At 40.8% G+C, this 18,028-nt stretch overlaps 1 protein-coding gene across 1 annotated transcript in view; it reads right to left on the minus strand.

Moving 5' to 3' along the window:
• LOC144034485 (pyruvate carboxylase, mitochondrial-like) overlaps positions 1-18,028 on the minus strand; it is a 174,177-nt gene that overhangs the window by 121,997 nt on the left and 34,152 nt on the right. Inside the window, exon 10 of the mRNA XM_077543263.1 lies at positions 16,332-16,450. Coding sequence (XP_077399389.1) covers positions 16,332-16,450 — 119 coding nt within the window. The remainder of the gene's footprint in view (positions 1-16,331; positions 16,451-18,028) is intronic.

The following is an 18,028-nucleotide window of genomic DNA, read 5'->3' on the forward strand; positions in this document are numbered from 1 at the left end:
TATTGTTCATTCGGTAATTTGACCGATTTGACATGTCATCATCATTGCTCTCCTTAATTATGTGTGTGTGCGTGCGTGCACATTCTGTCATTGAAAAATTTTTTAATGACAGAGATCAAATGACGCCGAGTATTTTGACAGAATTCCGCCATTTTTTAAATCCCCGACAAAGGAGCCTGGAGGGTCTGGGAAATTGTGCACTAATTCGACTCGTACAAATGAAGGAGCCGGCAGCAGCATCTGTCCTTCAGTGCGGCTCGTTACCGTTACACAATAACAGCCTTTTGTGTCATTAGCAACTTGCACTTTATACAAATAATGAGGTTGCCAGGATGCAATTACATAACGCGCAGGGATGCATTGTAACGTGAGCTGGCCAAAGGAAGAAATTGGGATTCAACCCAATTGGATCGCAATTAACTCATTCACTGCCATTGACGGCTATAGACGTCAAAAATTCATTTGAACTATTTCCATTAGTTTCACATTTTCCCCCCACTTTTTTTAACAAGAGTATGAAAACCTAGGAAAAAAATATTGTATATTTAGAACAGATATAAAATTTGTGATTAATCGTGAATTAACTAGTGAACTCATGTGATTGATTCCAATTAAAAATTGTAATCCCCTGATGCCCCTAATTTAAAAAAAAGAAAAGATTATTAAAAATTAGGGGCGTCAGACGATTAATTTAATTAATTTTTAATTGTAATTATTCGCATGACTTCAATAGTCACTCACGATTAATCACAAATTTTATATCTGTTCTAAATGTACAATAAAAAAATTCTAGGTTTTCATACTCTTGTTAACAAAAGTAGGAAAAAATGTGAAACTAATCGAAATAGTTCAAATGAATTTTTGACGTCTATAGCCGTCAATGGCAGTGAATGAGTTAAGCACAAAGTACAGTCGAACAATGAAAAGTCTCCTTTCGGTGAATCCTCAATCCATCAACGACCCTCTCCCTAGAAGATGACTTCACAGAGTCTTACGGCGATGTTGCCGTACGTGATGTTCTCGAGTGTCAATCTATTTATTTCCTGCCATGCCGACATGTCAAGCCCGATGCTGTACATCTATTTTTCTTGCGGGGCAACTCCAGCTGAGCACTTGAGCGTTCCTTTTCTCCCGGGGCCCCCTGAATGGCTGCCAAGTTTTCTATTTTATCGCTCGACAGTCGGAAAAGGCAAAAATGCCTCGAGGAGTATCGGCCTTCGAGCTTACGCGAGGTGCCCGTGTGTCTGAATGAAAAAGATCCGGATCGGGCCTAACGGATGAGAAAGAAGCAGCATCTGAAGTGGCGACTTTTGTATACAGCAATGCTTGTTTTAAAGTGCTTTATAAATAAAGTTGAGAAGTCGAAAATACTTTGAGGGCCTTGAAAAGAGGAAAAACGCTATATAAAAGAAGTACCTTTTACCAGGGTGAGTTAAATTTTAACATCAAGACTAGTGTTAAAGTTGAGTACTTTCAACACTACTCAGTGTAGATTTTTAACACTATAAGTGTAGGAGTAACACTGATTAAGTGTAAAAAAAAGTAACACTTTGAAAAGTGTCAGATTTACACTCGTGGACACATAAACAGTTTTCTAGTCTTAGATTTAGTTTTAGATTTAGTCTTAGACTCTGCGTTAATCTAACACTGGGAGCAAATCAAGGTTCAGTGTCTTGCTCAAGGACACTTCGACATGATCACAATGGGGGGGTGGGGGGGGTAGAACCCACAACTTCACGGATGGGAGACGACCACTCTACCACTGAGCCATGCCGCACCCCAATCCACGCCCCCGATTCAAAGTATCAGTACTCGTGACGGTGGCCCATTCGTGGCTGTTTTACGACTAGGAACTAAGAAATTAGAAGATGGGAACATTTATGCAATTTTAAGGGAAAATGCTATGTTGCATGGGATCGATATGTCTTTCTCCAAAATGATCTGTCATTGTTTTTGTAGGGTGGGTTCCATCCCATCCATTTTCTTAACCGCTTAGTCCTCACAAGGGTCGCGGGGGGTTGCTGGAGCCTATCCCAGCTGGCTTCGGGCAGTAGGCGGGGTACACCCTGAACTGGTTGCCAGCCAATCGCAGGTAGGGTGGGTTTTATGACCCAAATTACTGGTGGCATTTAGAATGGTGATCCGGGGTCAAAGGGCGCAATACTGTTTTTCTTCATTGGGAAGATAATTAGAAGGAAAAACATTTAGTTTGCAAAGGCCACATAGGACGGGTGTATCATACTGACAAAAGGTAGAGCAGCGCCTTTTAACCCTGGAGAACCCACGGGGTCAAATTTGGCCCCTATAAATTCTGCTACTCAAATGACCTTTTTTTTTTTTTTTTTACAAATGTAACTCCAAAAGTCCAGAGTGCCACTTCTGACCCCTGCATGGGGCCATCTAGTGGATGAATATTGCACTTACATGAGCCAGAGTGGTGGTGACAAGATGGCTGTTTTGTTGAGCTGGAAATCAATCCAAACAAAACCATCTTCTCAGCAAACCATCAGATGGTAAAATTGTGGGTTTTTTTTGTTAATCTATTTCATATCATGTTGCAGAATGCCTATTTTGATAAATTAGCAACTCTGAGCTAGGTCAAAAAAAAGGGTTAAAATTGAAAAAATATATATTTTGGTGTTCAGTGAACTAATAGCAGTCATTTAATGTATAATTCATAATTTTCCAAAGAAGAAAAGAGTTCTTGGGTTCTCCAGGGTTAAACTAAAAATAACACCTTCGTAGTTACGTAATGCGCAATATTTATTTTGTGTGTATTACGCGATAAAGCACAGACACAAGAAACGTACGCTCACTCCATTATAACAGCACATTAGCCTTACGATCACAGTCGCCCATCAGCAGAAGTCATTGCGCTATTCGCGGCGGGCCAGTGAGGGAGTTCACACTGCAGGGCCCGGAAGCTAAAAGGGGCGCGCGGATGAAGGAAATGCGATTGAGGAGAAGCAGGCAGGTAAAGCGGAACGCCGTTGTGCTTTGATGCACACCGACAAAGGAGAGAGAGGGAAACAAACAAGATGAAAGCTCTGCATTTCCGACGGAAGGCGAGGAGTGGGGAGAGATGAGGCGGCGAGAGTGCGCGAGAGGATAAACAGCTGCTTTCAAAGTGGGAAAAAGTGGGAGTGTGGAAAGGGATTTGATTTGCCCCACTCAAAGGGGAAGACGGTGAATGAAAGGAAGCAGGAGGGGGAGAAGATGGTAATGGATGTCCAATTGATTAGAGGGATGGAGCCTGTGGTGGAAATAATGCTAAATGCTTAATAGTACCCTCCCTGGCCTCAATACGGTAATGCCCTGTATTAGGAGCACAATCGCAATCAACCGCTTCATATTTTTACTCGATTTAGTTACATGTGAGGGTCAAATGGTCAATATTGTCTCTTCGCAACAGTCAGGTAAAGGAGGGACAAATAAACACAAACGGCGATGAGTGGAAGACAAATAAAAGCTGCTGGAGGAACGTGGCTCGCGAGGAGGATTAAAATGGAAGCCGGGAGAGAGGACGGAGTAAGTATGAATAATCACGCACACACAAAAACAGGTGGAGAGGAAGGCGTCGAGGCTCTTGTATGAATTTCATTAGATGCTTTTCGACGGCAAACAAAAGGAAACTGAAGAGACGGGAGGTGAGGCGCTGTGCGATAGAGAGGATGGGGAATAAGAAATTGGAATCACTGTGGCATGAGGATGGCATTTTGACATCAATTTAGGATTGAAGCCGAAAAGATGGCCGATGCAAACAAAGCATGCGTCGGAATGGGCAGCCGCCCGCGAAAACATATTTAGCAGAGACGCGCGCAACTATCTGATGTGATTTGGTCTCTTTTTCAGCTCGCCTGCTTGGTCATTTTCTCCTGCCTGGCAATCAGCCCCCTAATTAATTCGTGCTTCCCTTGTTATGAAGCAGATGGGGGAGTGAGGAGGGGGAAACAAAATAAGCCTGGCGTCCAGAAGGCAGCGGCGGATGAGACGGGAAAGAAGAGAGGAGGAGAGACGCCGATTTCCATTAAAGCCAAACACTGCACCCCCTTTATGCCAATATATGGATAGCGCACCACATAAAAGCATCATTTTAGGGGCCTAATAATTCATTAATGCATCCCTGCATGTTATATTTATGCATCAATAAGTCGCCGCCACATCGGATGAGATACAGATCCGATTAGCATACTGGCAACAACAAGAGCATTGCTTACGACTTCTTTTTCCACGCCGTCTTCGCACTGCATTTTACATGACACGCCACGCAGCACGAACAATAAAAATGTGTCCTTTTTTTAAAGGTAAAGAATAACAAGTCGCTGCATGGAACTTTTCGTAATTACGTAAAATCGATGCTAATTTCTGTTCGCTAGTCTCCAGCGTTTGGCATTATACGCTAGCACAGTGGTTCTTAAACTTGTTGGAGGTACAGAACTCCACCAGTTTCCTATGCGCACTCACCGAACTCTTTTTTATTTTTATTTTTCAAAATTCAAGACATAGTAATAGGGACTGGTGAACAAATCGGTCTCTCTTTAACTTGAATACAGAAAGCGGAAACCCAAACCATTGTTTAAAGCCCTACTTCGAGACCCTAGCCCTTGTTTAAAACCCTACTTTCAAACCCTAACACTAGTTTAAAACCCTAATTTGAAACCCTAACCCTAGTTTAAAACCCTAACCCTAGTTTCAAACCCTACTTTCAAACCCTAACCCTAGTTTAAAACCCTAATTTGAAACCCTAACCCTAGTTTAAAACCCTACTTTCAAACCCTAACACTAGTTTAAAACCCTAATTTGAAACCCTAACCCTAGTTTAAAACCCTACTTTCAAACCCTAACACTAGTTTAAAACCCTACTTTCAAACCCTAACCCTAGTTTCAAACCCTAACCCTAGTTTCAAACCTTAATTTGAAACCCTAACCCTAGTTTAAAACCCCACTGTCAAACCCTAACCCTAGTTTAAAACCCTAATTTGAAACCCCAACCCTAGTTTCAAACCCTACTTTCAAACCCTAACCCTAGTTTAAAACCCTACTTTCGGACCCTAACACTAGTTTAAAACCCTAGTTTCAAACCCTAACCCTAATTTCAAACCCTAATTTGAAACCCTAACCCTAGTTTAAAACCCTACTTTCAAACTCTAACCCTAGTTTAAAACCCCACTGTCAAACCCTAACCCTAGTTTAAAACCCTAATTTGAAACCCTAACCCTAGTTTCAAACCCTACTTTCAAACCCTAACCCTAGTTTAAAACCCTACTTTGAAACCCTAACCCTAGTTTCAAAACCTACTTTCAAACCCTAACCCTAGTTTAAAACCCTAATTTGAGGTGTCATTTTCTTGTTTAAATGTCAGTTGTACAGTAAACTTCCACTGGGAGTGACAAATGAAAAGCTAAGAGCTAAGTAAGCTAAACTAAAGCTAAAGTAAGCGACAAAGGACAAGCGCTAAGCTAAGGAATATTTTTAATACTGTGCATTGTGATAAACGATCGCTCACGATAAACATTTTTTAAAAATTCGCGTCGACTTTTCGCACAAAAATGAAATCGGATTGTGCTTGCAGGTGACAGCACTCCCATTGCATTACATGAACTTACACATGTAATATTGGCGGGAACATTAAGTCTATTTGCCAAGTTAATCCATGTATTTTTACTGTATCAGCACACGACTTAACACCCCACTCCGCGCTTAACAACGCTTTAAACCACTATTCGACATTTGCTTCGTGTGCATCTCGACTCTGCGTGCGGCGTTTAATTCAAGTCATCTCCATAAACGCCGGACGTCTCCAGCACACGTCAGTAATGGTAATATTCATGAGCGCTCGGGTTCACTTTCGACAGGAATCACCTTTGGCCGCTGACGCACAAATTCCTCAAAGAATTTCCCTCTCGAAAAGCATACAGTAGATGTGATTGTAGGAGTTTAGAAAAGTTAGGTCACACTACAACACTGATTGATTGGTTAACTCATTCACTGCCATGAATTCATAAAAAAATTAATAATATTATATTTTTTTAAATTAGGGGCGACAGGCGATAAAAAAATTGTAATCATAACTAATCGCGTGACTTCACGAGTTAACTCACAATTAATCACACATTTTATATCTGTTCTAAATGTACAATAAAAAAATATAAAGTTTATAGCCGTCAATGGCAATGAATGAATAAAAAAAAAAAGAAAACATAAAAAATTTAGAGCGTCAGACGATTAAAATATTATATTATATTATTAGTATGGGATTTTTTTTTTAATGGGCTTTAGGTGAACTGATGAATACACACACGCTCGCACGCACGCACGCACACACACACGCACATACACATACTCACCCACATACAAAAAAAAAAGTATATATATGTATATATATATATATATATATATATATATGTGTGTATATGTATATATATATGTATATGTATTTAAAAAAAAAAAAAAAACATTTATTAAAAAATTTTTAATTGATTTGTTGTTTTTTTTAAAAAAAAAAAAAAAGAGAGGAGAGCAATGATGATGTCAAATCGAATGAACAATACTGAGCTCTTCTGTAAAAAAAAAAAAAAAAAAATTGTAATCATAACTAATCGCATGACTTCACGAGTTAACTCACAATTAATCACACATTTTATATCTGTTCTAAATGTACAATAAAAAAATATAAAGTTTATAGCCGTCAATGGCAATGAATGAATAAAAAAAAAAGAAAACATAAAAAATTTGGAGCGTCAGACGATTAAAATTTGTAATCATAATTAATCGCATGACTTCACTAGTTAACTCACAATTAACCACACATTTTATATCTGTTCTAAATGTACAATAAAAAAAAAATATAGGTTTTCAAAAATGTTAAATAGAAATAGTTCAAATGAATTTTTGACGTCTCTAGCCGTCAATGGCAGTGAATGAGGTATGCTTAATTGTTTAATTAATATCATTGTGGCTCTGTGCCCTTGATTAATAGGAGCGCATTAACTAAAGCTCGGCATCACGCCACATTAGCTCTCTCGACTGACTTTTCTTTCAAACGCGACAACAAAAAAATGTCAAATTGAAACGGAGAGACAGTGTGCGTGTGCGTGCGCGTGCGTGTGTGTGTGTGTGTGTGTGCGGCATCGCCTAAACATGAACTGTATAACTCCGAGCGAATCGCTGTTGAGCAAAAACCCAGCGTGGTTTATGAATGTGAGATCCCAGCTCGGGAGAAAGTGACTTCTTTATTATTGATAGTCCCTGAGTGGCGGCAGACATTGGAATACAGAGCGGGAATGGGAAAGTTGAGTTCCAAAGATGGAGTGTGTGCATGTACGTCTGTGTCAGGACCTTTCCATCCTCGCCGTGCTCAATCCCCATGTTGGTGTCTAACCTTTGATCGCACTCGGCTTCACAATCCCCCGAGAGGGCGGAAATGGCTTAGGAGGACTCCAAAAGGGGATTACTGGATGGAATGTATGGAAATTACAGTCTAATTTATCATTTAGGTCATGGTAATTTATGCAAATGAGGGTTTTTATTAATGCCAGCCTTGGGTTATAAAAGCATGTACTGTATGCTGCAGCATGACTTGATGCTTGTTGTAAATCGTGTGTCATTCCTTTTTTTCCTAAATTAAACAACTTTGTAAATTGATATTGTTGCCTAACTCCTGCCGGTCCCAAGCCTAAAAAAAAAAAAACTAAAAAAAACGCAGGGTTGTGTAAGGAAGGGCAACCAGCGTCAAAACTGGGTCAGAAAAAAACATGCGCTAGTTGTGGCAAACCACCCCAAAAAGGCTCCTCGTTGACTTTTGAAAGCAAAAAAGGTTGTTGTTTTTTTTGTCTTTTTTATATACCATCTACAGCCATTTAATGCCACGCCCAAGTTAAGTTTACTGTCAAAGTAAACATAAAACAAAGGGCCAGATCCACTAAAGGTTTGCGTAGCTTTAGCTAACGGCTATAAATGGAGCAATCCGCGAGCGTGTAATCCGCTAATCATGCGCAGATGGTGAAATTCATCACTAACTTGGACGCTTCCTCGACCCTGCGAATCACAGCAGCGGCGGCGGTTGTCGCGCAGAGAAAACGCTTGTGCAACCCCCTCCGTCCAAGATCGCTTTGCGATCATTTCATCTTTTTCACAACTGTTACTTAAACTGCCGTGTTCTTGGTGAAAATCCATTGCCATGTTGTGCTAAATCAGGCACAAGGCGCCGTTAGTGGACCCGGCGCATTCTCAGGGAATTTGGCCCACTGTGTATTTAAAACAACAACATGGCTTTTTTTCTTTTTGCTAGCATAACGCTAACACTAAAGAGCATCTATGTTGCGCATGATTTAAACAACAAGAACAATATTAGCGCCATAGAAATGAGCTCAAGAGTTGAAACCCCTCAGAACAGTATATTTGTGTTTCTGTTTGATGCTCCCCCTCAGGTGGGGACCAGTATTTTTCCTCATTAAAATACACATACATTTTTAAAAAAGATTTTTAAGGGAGGCTGAAACGGATTAACTCTTTCACTGCCATTGACGTTTATAGACGTCAAGTAAAAACCTACGGAGCACTGCCAATGACGTCTAAAGACGTCATCCAATTTTTATTATTTTTTTTTTTGAAACGGGTGCGGGCAAGGCTTCCGGAGCTGTGGTGAAAGTTTCCAGCCGGTCTGTTGTGCCTAATGACTATTTTTGGCCCCTAGAGGGCAGCGATGACTCTCTTTTGACAAGATCGGGTGGGCGTCAGTAGAGGCGGAGCTAGAGCGTCGAGCAGGAGATGAGAATGGAAGACAAAGGAAAAATGGCGGCCGGTCGTGAGGAGCTCACGCCCGAGCCGTTTTTTTCAAAGACCAAAAGCATCGCTGAAAGAGCACATTGTTGACGACCATGATCATCATCGATGATGAAGATGAGGGTGGTGACTCCGTGGTTGGGAAGCATTGACGCGGCAGTAGAAGACGTTAGATGGAGCTAGATGGAGGAGGGAACGGGCAATGGCGAGCGTTTGCAAGCAGCTCTACACTTACAAGACGAAAGGCATCGACCAACGCTAAAATAGTACATTGATGACGACGATGATCATCATCGATGATGATGAAGGTGAATCCGAGCTTGACGGCGAAATTGGAACCGCTGACGCGGCGGCTATGACGGTGTCGTAACGCGGAGCGCAACCGAGCACGCACAGGCGGACGGTCGATCGGACGACGGAGAGTGCCCCGAGTCCAATGCATATTCATCGGAGGAAGTGTGTACAGTCTGCTACTTGCTTTTTATTCCCCGGAAGTGTACAATTCACTAGAGTGCATGAAATAACATCGTTTCACAAAAAGCTCTTTTTCTCCGTTTTTTGTTTCAAAACAGAGCATTTCGGTGAAACTAACCATTTTCTATTGTTGATTACTGAAGAACGGAATAAGGTAGAAACAAACTTTTTTTTTCTGATGAAAGCTGAGAGTCCAATCTTTCATTTGGTAGTATGTGTGTTTCCATAGTCCAAACACAACATTTTCTGTGGACCAAGATCAGTCAAAATGCTTAAATCGGCTGGCACTGGCAACATCCCGTTTCTGAAAACGTCTGGCAGTGAAAGAGTTAATTGCATTTCCATTCATTTCAATGGGAAACAATTTTAGATTCGGAACTGAATGAATTGCAACATAGCAGGCTAACACTATCATTATTGGTCAACTATAAAGGAAACTGTAATCACCATGAATCAACTGTTGTTGTTTATCGGCGTGCGCATTACAATTACTGCATAGTAGCGCACCAGTAAACACGACAAATACCAAATTAAAAAGGCATAAAATGCTCGCGGGGAGGCACAAACAAAAACAACCCATGCAAAACAACGATGGCTGTGACCATCATCGTGACAAGCATCTGTGTCATTATCATAAATAACGCAAACACGCACGCGGTTAGAGCCTTTCCCTCTCATTCATCAGCCTGCTGCTTAATCACTCGTGGACGCGTCGCCGCACAATTACAATCACCTGGAAATTATTTTTACGGCTCGCTTGAAAAGCGCACGAAAGCACGTGCGTGATACAGCGCGGGACGACCGATGCGCATAAAGGCCGATTTGGACAATTACAATTTACCACAGGAGTGACTGGAAAAAACTCCTACAACACAACAGTTGCAAAAACAGGCTCGTCAACAATGCGGAAATACGAGCGAGCGCGCCGAGCGTGGGACTGGAGGAGCGCTGGCAGCGTGACACTGAGGACTATAGAAGGGGTAGGAAGGCCAAGATGAGGCCAAGACGGCAGCAGGGAAAACACATTCAATTATCCATGAGCAACATAAATAAGTAAGATTTGCAGGAAACGGAGCAGCGAGCAGCGAGCAGGGGCTGAGCAAGGTTAAGAGGGAATGAGTAAGACGAGATAGGACAACGGGGGTGGGGGGAGGGGGAGGGGGGGGTAAAAGTGACATTGCTTCTCTGCAAAAGCAGCTAATGGGCGGCTGCATTAATCGACACTGAACATGGAAGGCAGGATGGTAAAATGCAGGGAGAATGTGCGAAAAGACACAAAAGGGGAAAGCGGCGGACAAAGTGTGGAGAGGAGATTAGAACGTGTGACATGTACTAATACCGCCACTGAAACATATCAGACTGTCGCAGGCCTAAACCTTTGCTCCACTTATTCATTATTATATTCCCACGGTAGCCTGCGGTCACTCACCTCCCTCTTCCAATTTACCTCATGCTTCTTCCTGCCTGCTCACCTGACTCATTTGTCAAAGCCCTTTTTTTTTTTTCTGTAAATGAATGGTATGTATCTCTCCATCTTCCTGACGCTCCGTCGCCATTTGCGGCTCTGATGAAGATGGACTAGGGTCATTTTTGAGACAAATTAGCTGGCCTGCACACCTATTGTGCAGCAATGACATATCAATGCATGTGCATGCACGCTCTCACGTCCGCCGCCGACAGGCGAGGGAAGGATGAGTCCACATGGATGTGCACGTACCGGGGAGCATTGAAAGCCCGCAACAATGCTTCTTTAATTGCACTGGGTCGCACAGAAAAGTTTCTTGGTAGAACTCTACCATATTTCCTACTACAGTGTGCCTCTGAGTATTGTTGTCTGCTCTGCTTGTTTTTGTTGCTTCTCCCTGATGTGTTAAGGGTGCAGTTGTGAAATAGTTCCCCTGAGCCTATCAATGGAGCTTTGCGTTAAATGTTAGCGTCAAGCTAAAGACCTTCACAATATGGCTTTTTGTTTGACTTTTTGTTTGACTTTGTAGATCAAGCTTGCTGTACTGCCAACTGTGGCTGAAATCGATAAGGCTTTGGAACAACTTGCCAATGATAAAGCCCCTGGACCAGATGGTATTCCTCCCGAAGTGCTCAAGTCTGGCGGATGTCCGCCTCTCAAGCTCCTTCTGTGCATTTGGCAAGAAGAAAGGGTATCACAGGACATTGTCACTCTGTATTTAAAAAAATAAATAAAATAATGCTTCACGTGTGAAAACTACTAACTAAAGAGAAATTACACCAAACTCATTCTCAACCAGATATGGCCTGCTGTCGAACAATACTATCCAGAGTCATAGTGCAGCTTCACAGCTGGAAGATCCACCAACGATATAATGTTCTCCATGAGAAGTTCCGTGACCAGCACCAGGAACTCCACGTAACAGTCATTGACCTTGTAAAAGCATTCAACTCTATCCCTTATGTGGAATCTGTTGTGAACATCGTGAAGAGCTTCCAAAACTCTCCTGGCCTTCGATAAGGTTGCGTCCTGTTCATCTTCTTTTTCTCTTTCATGTTGAGTAGTCAATGCCTGACTTTGGCATTAACATCCGCCACAAACCATACAAGAAGTTCTTCAATCTTTAACTCTTTGACTGCCAGACGTTTTCAGAAAAGGGATGCCATGGGTGCCAGCCGATTTAAGCATTTTTGACTGATCTTTCAAGGTCCACAGAAAATTATGTGTTTGGACTATGGAAACACACATACTACCAAATGAAAGATTGGACTCTCATCTTTCATCAGAAAAAAAAGTTTGTTTCTACCTTATTCCGTTTTTCAGTAATCAACAATAAAAAATGGTTAATTTCACCTGTGTTTTGAAAAAAACGTATTTTAACGTCTTTGGCAGTCCTCCATAGGATATTACTAAACGTTATTTAACGTTTTTGGCAGTCAAAGAGTTGAGGCTAAAGACCAATTCTGCTACAGTAACTCATGTAAATGACTTCCTCTACCCCAATGACGCAGCTCTCGCTAACAACAACCATAGGTAGGATGGGATAAATGTGCTAACTAAGACTTTGAGCTTACAAACAGCAACCCAAAAACTGAAGTCACTCGCTCAGTCCCACCTGCCTCTGCCATCCATGATTCCCCTTTAACAATTGCCCACAAATTCACCTACCTTGGTGACGATTTAACCGATGATGGAAATCTCGAGCCGGAGATATTTTTTATTTTTTTTAAAAGGGAAGAGGATAAGCAGAGCAGCTGTCTCCTTCTGCTCACTGGCAACCTGATGCTTCGACCGCAAAAGGCATATCAATAGGCACCAAACTTGACCCAACCTGCGCCGCTGTGACGACGAGGCGCTCTAAAGCAGCCGCACCAAAACGAAGCCCTTCTATAACACGTTTTCACCAATCGCAGGTGAGTCTGGAAACGATATCCCCCGCGATCAAGGGGCTTCACTGTATTGCTTGTCACTAAGATGGATGGATGTGCGCTGACTGATTGTGAAAGCCATCAATAAAACTTGTCAATGCAAAGCACTTCAAGCCAATCCCAATTTGACATTTAATCACTTTTAACTTGCGCACGCATGAACAGCATGATGATGATCATCAGCCTGAACACAATTCATTTAAGTGGCCTACATACACATTAGGGTGGTGCAGGATTATGGTTTATTCATTGAGTCACTCACATGTCTAAATGAATTAATTGCATTTCTCAATGCAGATTTTCTCACTTCTCCCAACGTGCTGTCATATTGATGAAGATGTTAATTTGCTTCTGTTTTGCCTACTTGCATGCAGTCTCTTAAGATGCAGCAGAGCGAGCTGTCCGGGTCCCGCTAGTTAATGAGAAGAAAATGCAACTGCAACCGTCTACCCCTTAGGGCTCGTTGTGTGCTGCCAGGAGAAAGACATCTTCCGGCAACACAATGTTGTCCACGCAGACAGGCGGACTCCCCACGTTTAATACAATTCAGTACCACGCAGGCTAGCCAGAGTAGGATGGAGCTGAGGATCTGAAGGGCTCGCCGTGGTAAGCACTGGCCGCTCACGCACTCTTAACACGAGAGCAATGCAAAGATTACTCACAGCTAAATTAAGGACAAATTGAAAGAGAGGGAAGGAAGAAAAAAAAAAAGAGGCAGAGTTTGACGCAGAGGCGGGGTTTTCTGTTTTGTTTTTCTTCTTAATGCTCCACACACAACGTTTGTCACTCAAACACATGATATACTTAATGCCTGTGGGATTATACAGCACGCGCATTTTCTATTTTCTTGTCTCTTACACACGCACATTGAGGACAACTGAGTGCAAAATATTTTAGCACAGCAGAGCATTATAAAAATGTAGGGCGAGAGAACAACAAAAATCACCTAATGGCTGAAAAGTTGTATATTAGTAGTGCACAGTAAATGAATAATAAAAATATGATAAAGAAAAAAATTCCAACACTTCGGGGTACGCTCCAACCGCCTGTTTTAGCTAAAGATATTAACAAGCTTTTTCCGACAACAACAAAAAAACTTTCAAAAATATATAAGTTACTTTCATATACTGATAAAATGTCTTTACCCATCTCGAAATGGGAGACAGACTTGTCTATAGCACCGGAATCTGACTTTTGGATTCAAGTTTGTGAAAACGCATTTAAAATGACAAAACACACAAATTTACAACTTATCCAATATAAAATTATTCACAGAACATACATTACTCAATATATGATGAAGAAAATGGGACTCTCAGACTCCGACATTTGTCTCCAATGCTTACAAAACACTACAGACACTTATGTTCATGCTTTATGGTTATGTACTCCGGTTATGTATTTCTGGACTAAAGTCTTAGAAAAACTTTCCGCTATTTTGGACTGTAGGATACCTTTATCTCCAAACTTGTGTTTGCCAGGTGACCTAACAACAACTGACTTACCACATAAACAATTTCAATCTACACTTGTAGCCCTTTCTATCGCTAAAAAAACAATTCTTGTTAACTGGAAAAATAAACAAACTCTGAATATCGACCAATGGTCTAACCTCCTCATAAATCACATTTTAATGGAAAAAATATCTGCCTCAAATAAAAACCAAATATCAAAATTCATAGAAACATGGTCTACGTATATAGAATTTTTTAACCTAATTCCGGTTACTTAATTCTGTCTGTTAGCGAGAGCCACCACATCGTGATAACTTACATTGATGTTTCTGCATTTGGCAATTTATTATTATATTATATTATTAGTATGGGATTTTTTTTTAATGGGCTTTAGGTGAACTGATGAATACACGCACGCTCGCACGCACGCACGCACACACACACACACACACACGTACACATACTCACCCACATACAAAAAAAAAGTATATATATATATATATATATATATATATATATATATATGTATTTAAAAAAGAAAAGAAAAAAAAAAACATTTATTAAATTTTTTTTAATTGATTTGTTGGATTTTTTTTTTTTAAAAAAAAAAAAAAGGAGAGCAATGATGATGTCAAATCGAATGAACAATACTGAGCTCTCCTGTAAAAAAAAGAACAAAAAGAGAAAAAAAATGAAAAAGTAGTGCACAGTAAATGTGACTATATTTAAAGTGGGATCAAATATTACTTCATTTTAGAGTAATATTTACACTTGGAAGATAGCAAAATAAACAATTGGAAAAAATATATAATAAAAGTCATTTAAGGGTTGAGGAATGAACTCACGGCGTTCAGTTTGGGAGACAGCTATCCTACCCCCTGAGCCACGCAGCTCCTGCTGTCAGGTGCAATCTTTGTAACTCCAAGAGACCAAAAATGTGTTTGGTCTCTTGATATATAAGCAAAAAAGTCGGAGTGGCATAGCTCAGGTGGCAGTGTGACTTATTTATTTTATTTATCGATGTATTGCATTTTTATTTTATTTATTTGTGTAAATTTTTTAAAAAAAAGACACGCTAAAACGAGACTTTAAAGATCTTTTTCTATGTGGAAGGCAAAAATAGAAGAGACCCAGCAGCAAACCTCGACAAGGGCACACGTCCACCAGGCCTGCTGTGAGGATGCCAGGGAAACTGGCAGATGTAATCTCCAGCAAATACAGCAGGACTTTGTTGATCAAACAGCGACTGAAGGGGCTTTCAAGAAGGACTTTAGGGGCTCACAAGCCCACCTGCAGTCCGGGAAGGGGACTGTTTTTTAATCTCTGCCAGTTTGGAGAGGAGCTAGTTGAAACGAGGAAAGGGATGGAAAGAACAAGGTGTGAAGTGGGATCCAGGAATGTAGGGCGATAGCGAGGCTTTGGCTTTTTTGTATGAAAATGATGTGAAGTTTAGTTGGCAGCACACAGTGAGTTTGAAAGTGCAGCCTTGGGAAAATCCTGTGGACTAATGGTCTTCAAGTGCAAATTTAACAAACATATTTTTTCTCAATTTCTGCTGCTGCTGCTGCTGCTGCTGCTGCATGCGCTTTCCCCCTGCGGGCGTAATCTGCAGCTGGCCGCGGGGGGGCTGGACGTCAGCCTGCGCAAAGCGGCCTGTGCAAACGAGATGACATCCACCATGTGCACTTCACACCGCTCCTCTCGGGCCAATTCAAATGAGCCCCAAGCTAAAAAAAAAATATTTTTTAAAAATGCAACAATTCTTCGCCGGACATGACTTTGAATTTTGAAACTCGTCGAGCCACTTCATAGATCAGTGGCTCTTAAATTAACCTTGTTGGAGGCACTAGTTTTGCTAGATAGCTAGTTGTACTGGACTAGAATTGCTCAATTTGGCATTGAAAATCTTGCAACTCAACTCAATTCGACCAAGGGGCAGCAAACACAATGAAAACAGCAGAGGCCCCAGAATTGAACCCTGTGGAACACCATATACATGTGAATTCACATATTTGTCTGACCACTTTCTTTTTTTTTTGCTTGACATAGTTATAGTATGTCGGGATTACAATAATAATTACATTTTTTTTTTTTTAATTGCTAAGCCCTAACACCCTAGTGGCGAAGTTTAATTAGCCAAGAAAACAGGCTAAGAAATCCTATTAGATGCTAATTAATCCTACACGACTCACTTTAACAGAGCTTCCTCAATCCCACTTTACTCACTCTGTGATTTCTTCCGTCACCGTGTGCTCCACCTGGAGCCGCGAGTTGACTTCGATGAAGTAGTGTTTGCCGTGTTTGTCCACCAAGAACTCCACCGTCCCCGCGTTCTCGTAGCCCACCTGTGGGAGAAGAACATGCCATGTGATTTAATACCAGGAGTTGAATTAGGACTTTTTTTTTTTTTTCTTACAAGTACCGAGTAGTCTTCTACTTAAGTACTGAGTCATTTTGCCTCCTTTGTTATTTGCTGTTTGAATTAAACTACAAAAAGGGGGGGGGGGGGGCTACTAATGTGGTAATAAACAAAACATAAATGTAAAGACTATTATTCCCGCTGCAGAAAGTAGACCTATTTACTTTGTAATGAAAGATTCAACACATGAAAGCAAACTTCAATAAACTCTACAAGCTCAAAAACATCAAATCCGGGACAGGGTTGCACGCAAGTCAGACAGTTGTTTTTTTTTTTTTTTTTAAGAAGTCATTAAAGCAAAAAAAAAAAAAAAAAAAAGTTTTTCTTTCAGTGAGTGACTTGTTTTTTTTTTTTTTTATTGGAAAAATATAAGCAAACTGTTTTTACAAGAAGTGAAAATGAGAGACTGGGTCGCACACTGACAAAGACTCAGATGAATCATCCTCACTTTGAGAATTATAGCATAAACGAATGTGCCCTCCAAACAAAAAGCAGCACTTTCACCAGGCGCCTCTCTCACACTAATGATGATGGATACGCAACGCTCAAGGTCTCGTCTACGGCAGTAAAATATCAGCTTTCACACACAAGGCCGTCACACGCGCACACACACTCTCTCGCTAAAAAGTCGAAGTGAATCAGCGAGCAGTGTAACAGACTGATTGGTCGCTGCTTGATAAGCTACGACAGGCAAGTCAGCGGGCGACACTGTGGCGGTGCCTTCGGATGAAATTTAGTTTATTTATTTATTTAATCAGCCATCGGATTTTCATTTTGCCACAAAACTGCCACCAATAAATAAAATAATCGGTTGGGCCCTACTCAACACTCAAATCATTTTTTCCTCCTTGAAATGAACAGAAATGCTATTAATCTGTTCCAATCTCACCAAAAACAAACAAAAAATACAATAATTTTTGTACTGCTTCTTGATAAGAAAAAAAATACATACAGTAATACTGTGCCATGATTAAATTGAATATAAAGAATGAAACTATTTTTGCTTCAATTCAATCAACACTGTGCTGCTCCTTCTGGTGTGTGCCTCCTGGCCACCTGGGGGCAGTATAATACATTCAGAGGTAATCACGAAGAAGAGTTTCACAGTAAGCTGCAGTAATATTAGTCATTTTCATATTGATATTATTATTAAATATTCATATTGAATCCCATTTCTTTATTAAATGTGTACTGGTTGCCTGGTCTTGCCCCGGAGCATCGGGCCACTCTTAATGTCGGACCCTGATTCAGTTTGACAGAAAACGTCACCACTATATTGGTACAAAGGGATTTCACTGGGGTGTTGCAAGCCTTGTGTATAAACTTCAGTTTCCAATTATCCTTCTCCATCTGATCATAGCTCTAGTCTTGAACTCAGCACCGCATGCAAATGCAAAAGTAGTCAAAAGATGAATCTATAAATAAATACAGAAGCAATAGCTTAGCACTGTCAGAAATGAAAAAAAATATGCAAATTCTGCAAATATTGTGTATATGCACATAC

Source organism: Vanacampus margaritifer, chromosome 15 (genome assembly GCF_051991255.1).
Source record: "Vanacampus margaritifer isolate UIUO_Vmar chromosome 15, RoL_Vmar_1.0, whole genome shotgun sequence".
Lineage (NCBI taxonomy): Eukaryota > Metazoa > Chordata > Actinopteri > Syngnathiformes > Syngnathidae > Vanacampus > Vanacampus margaritifer.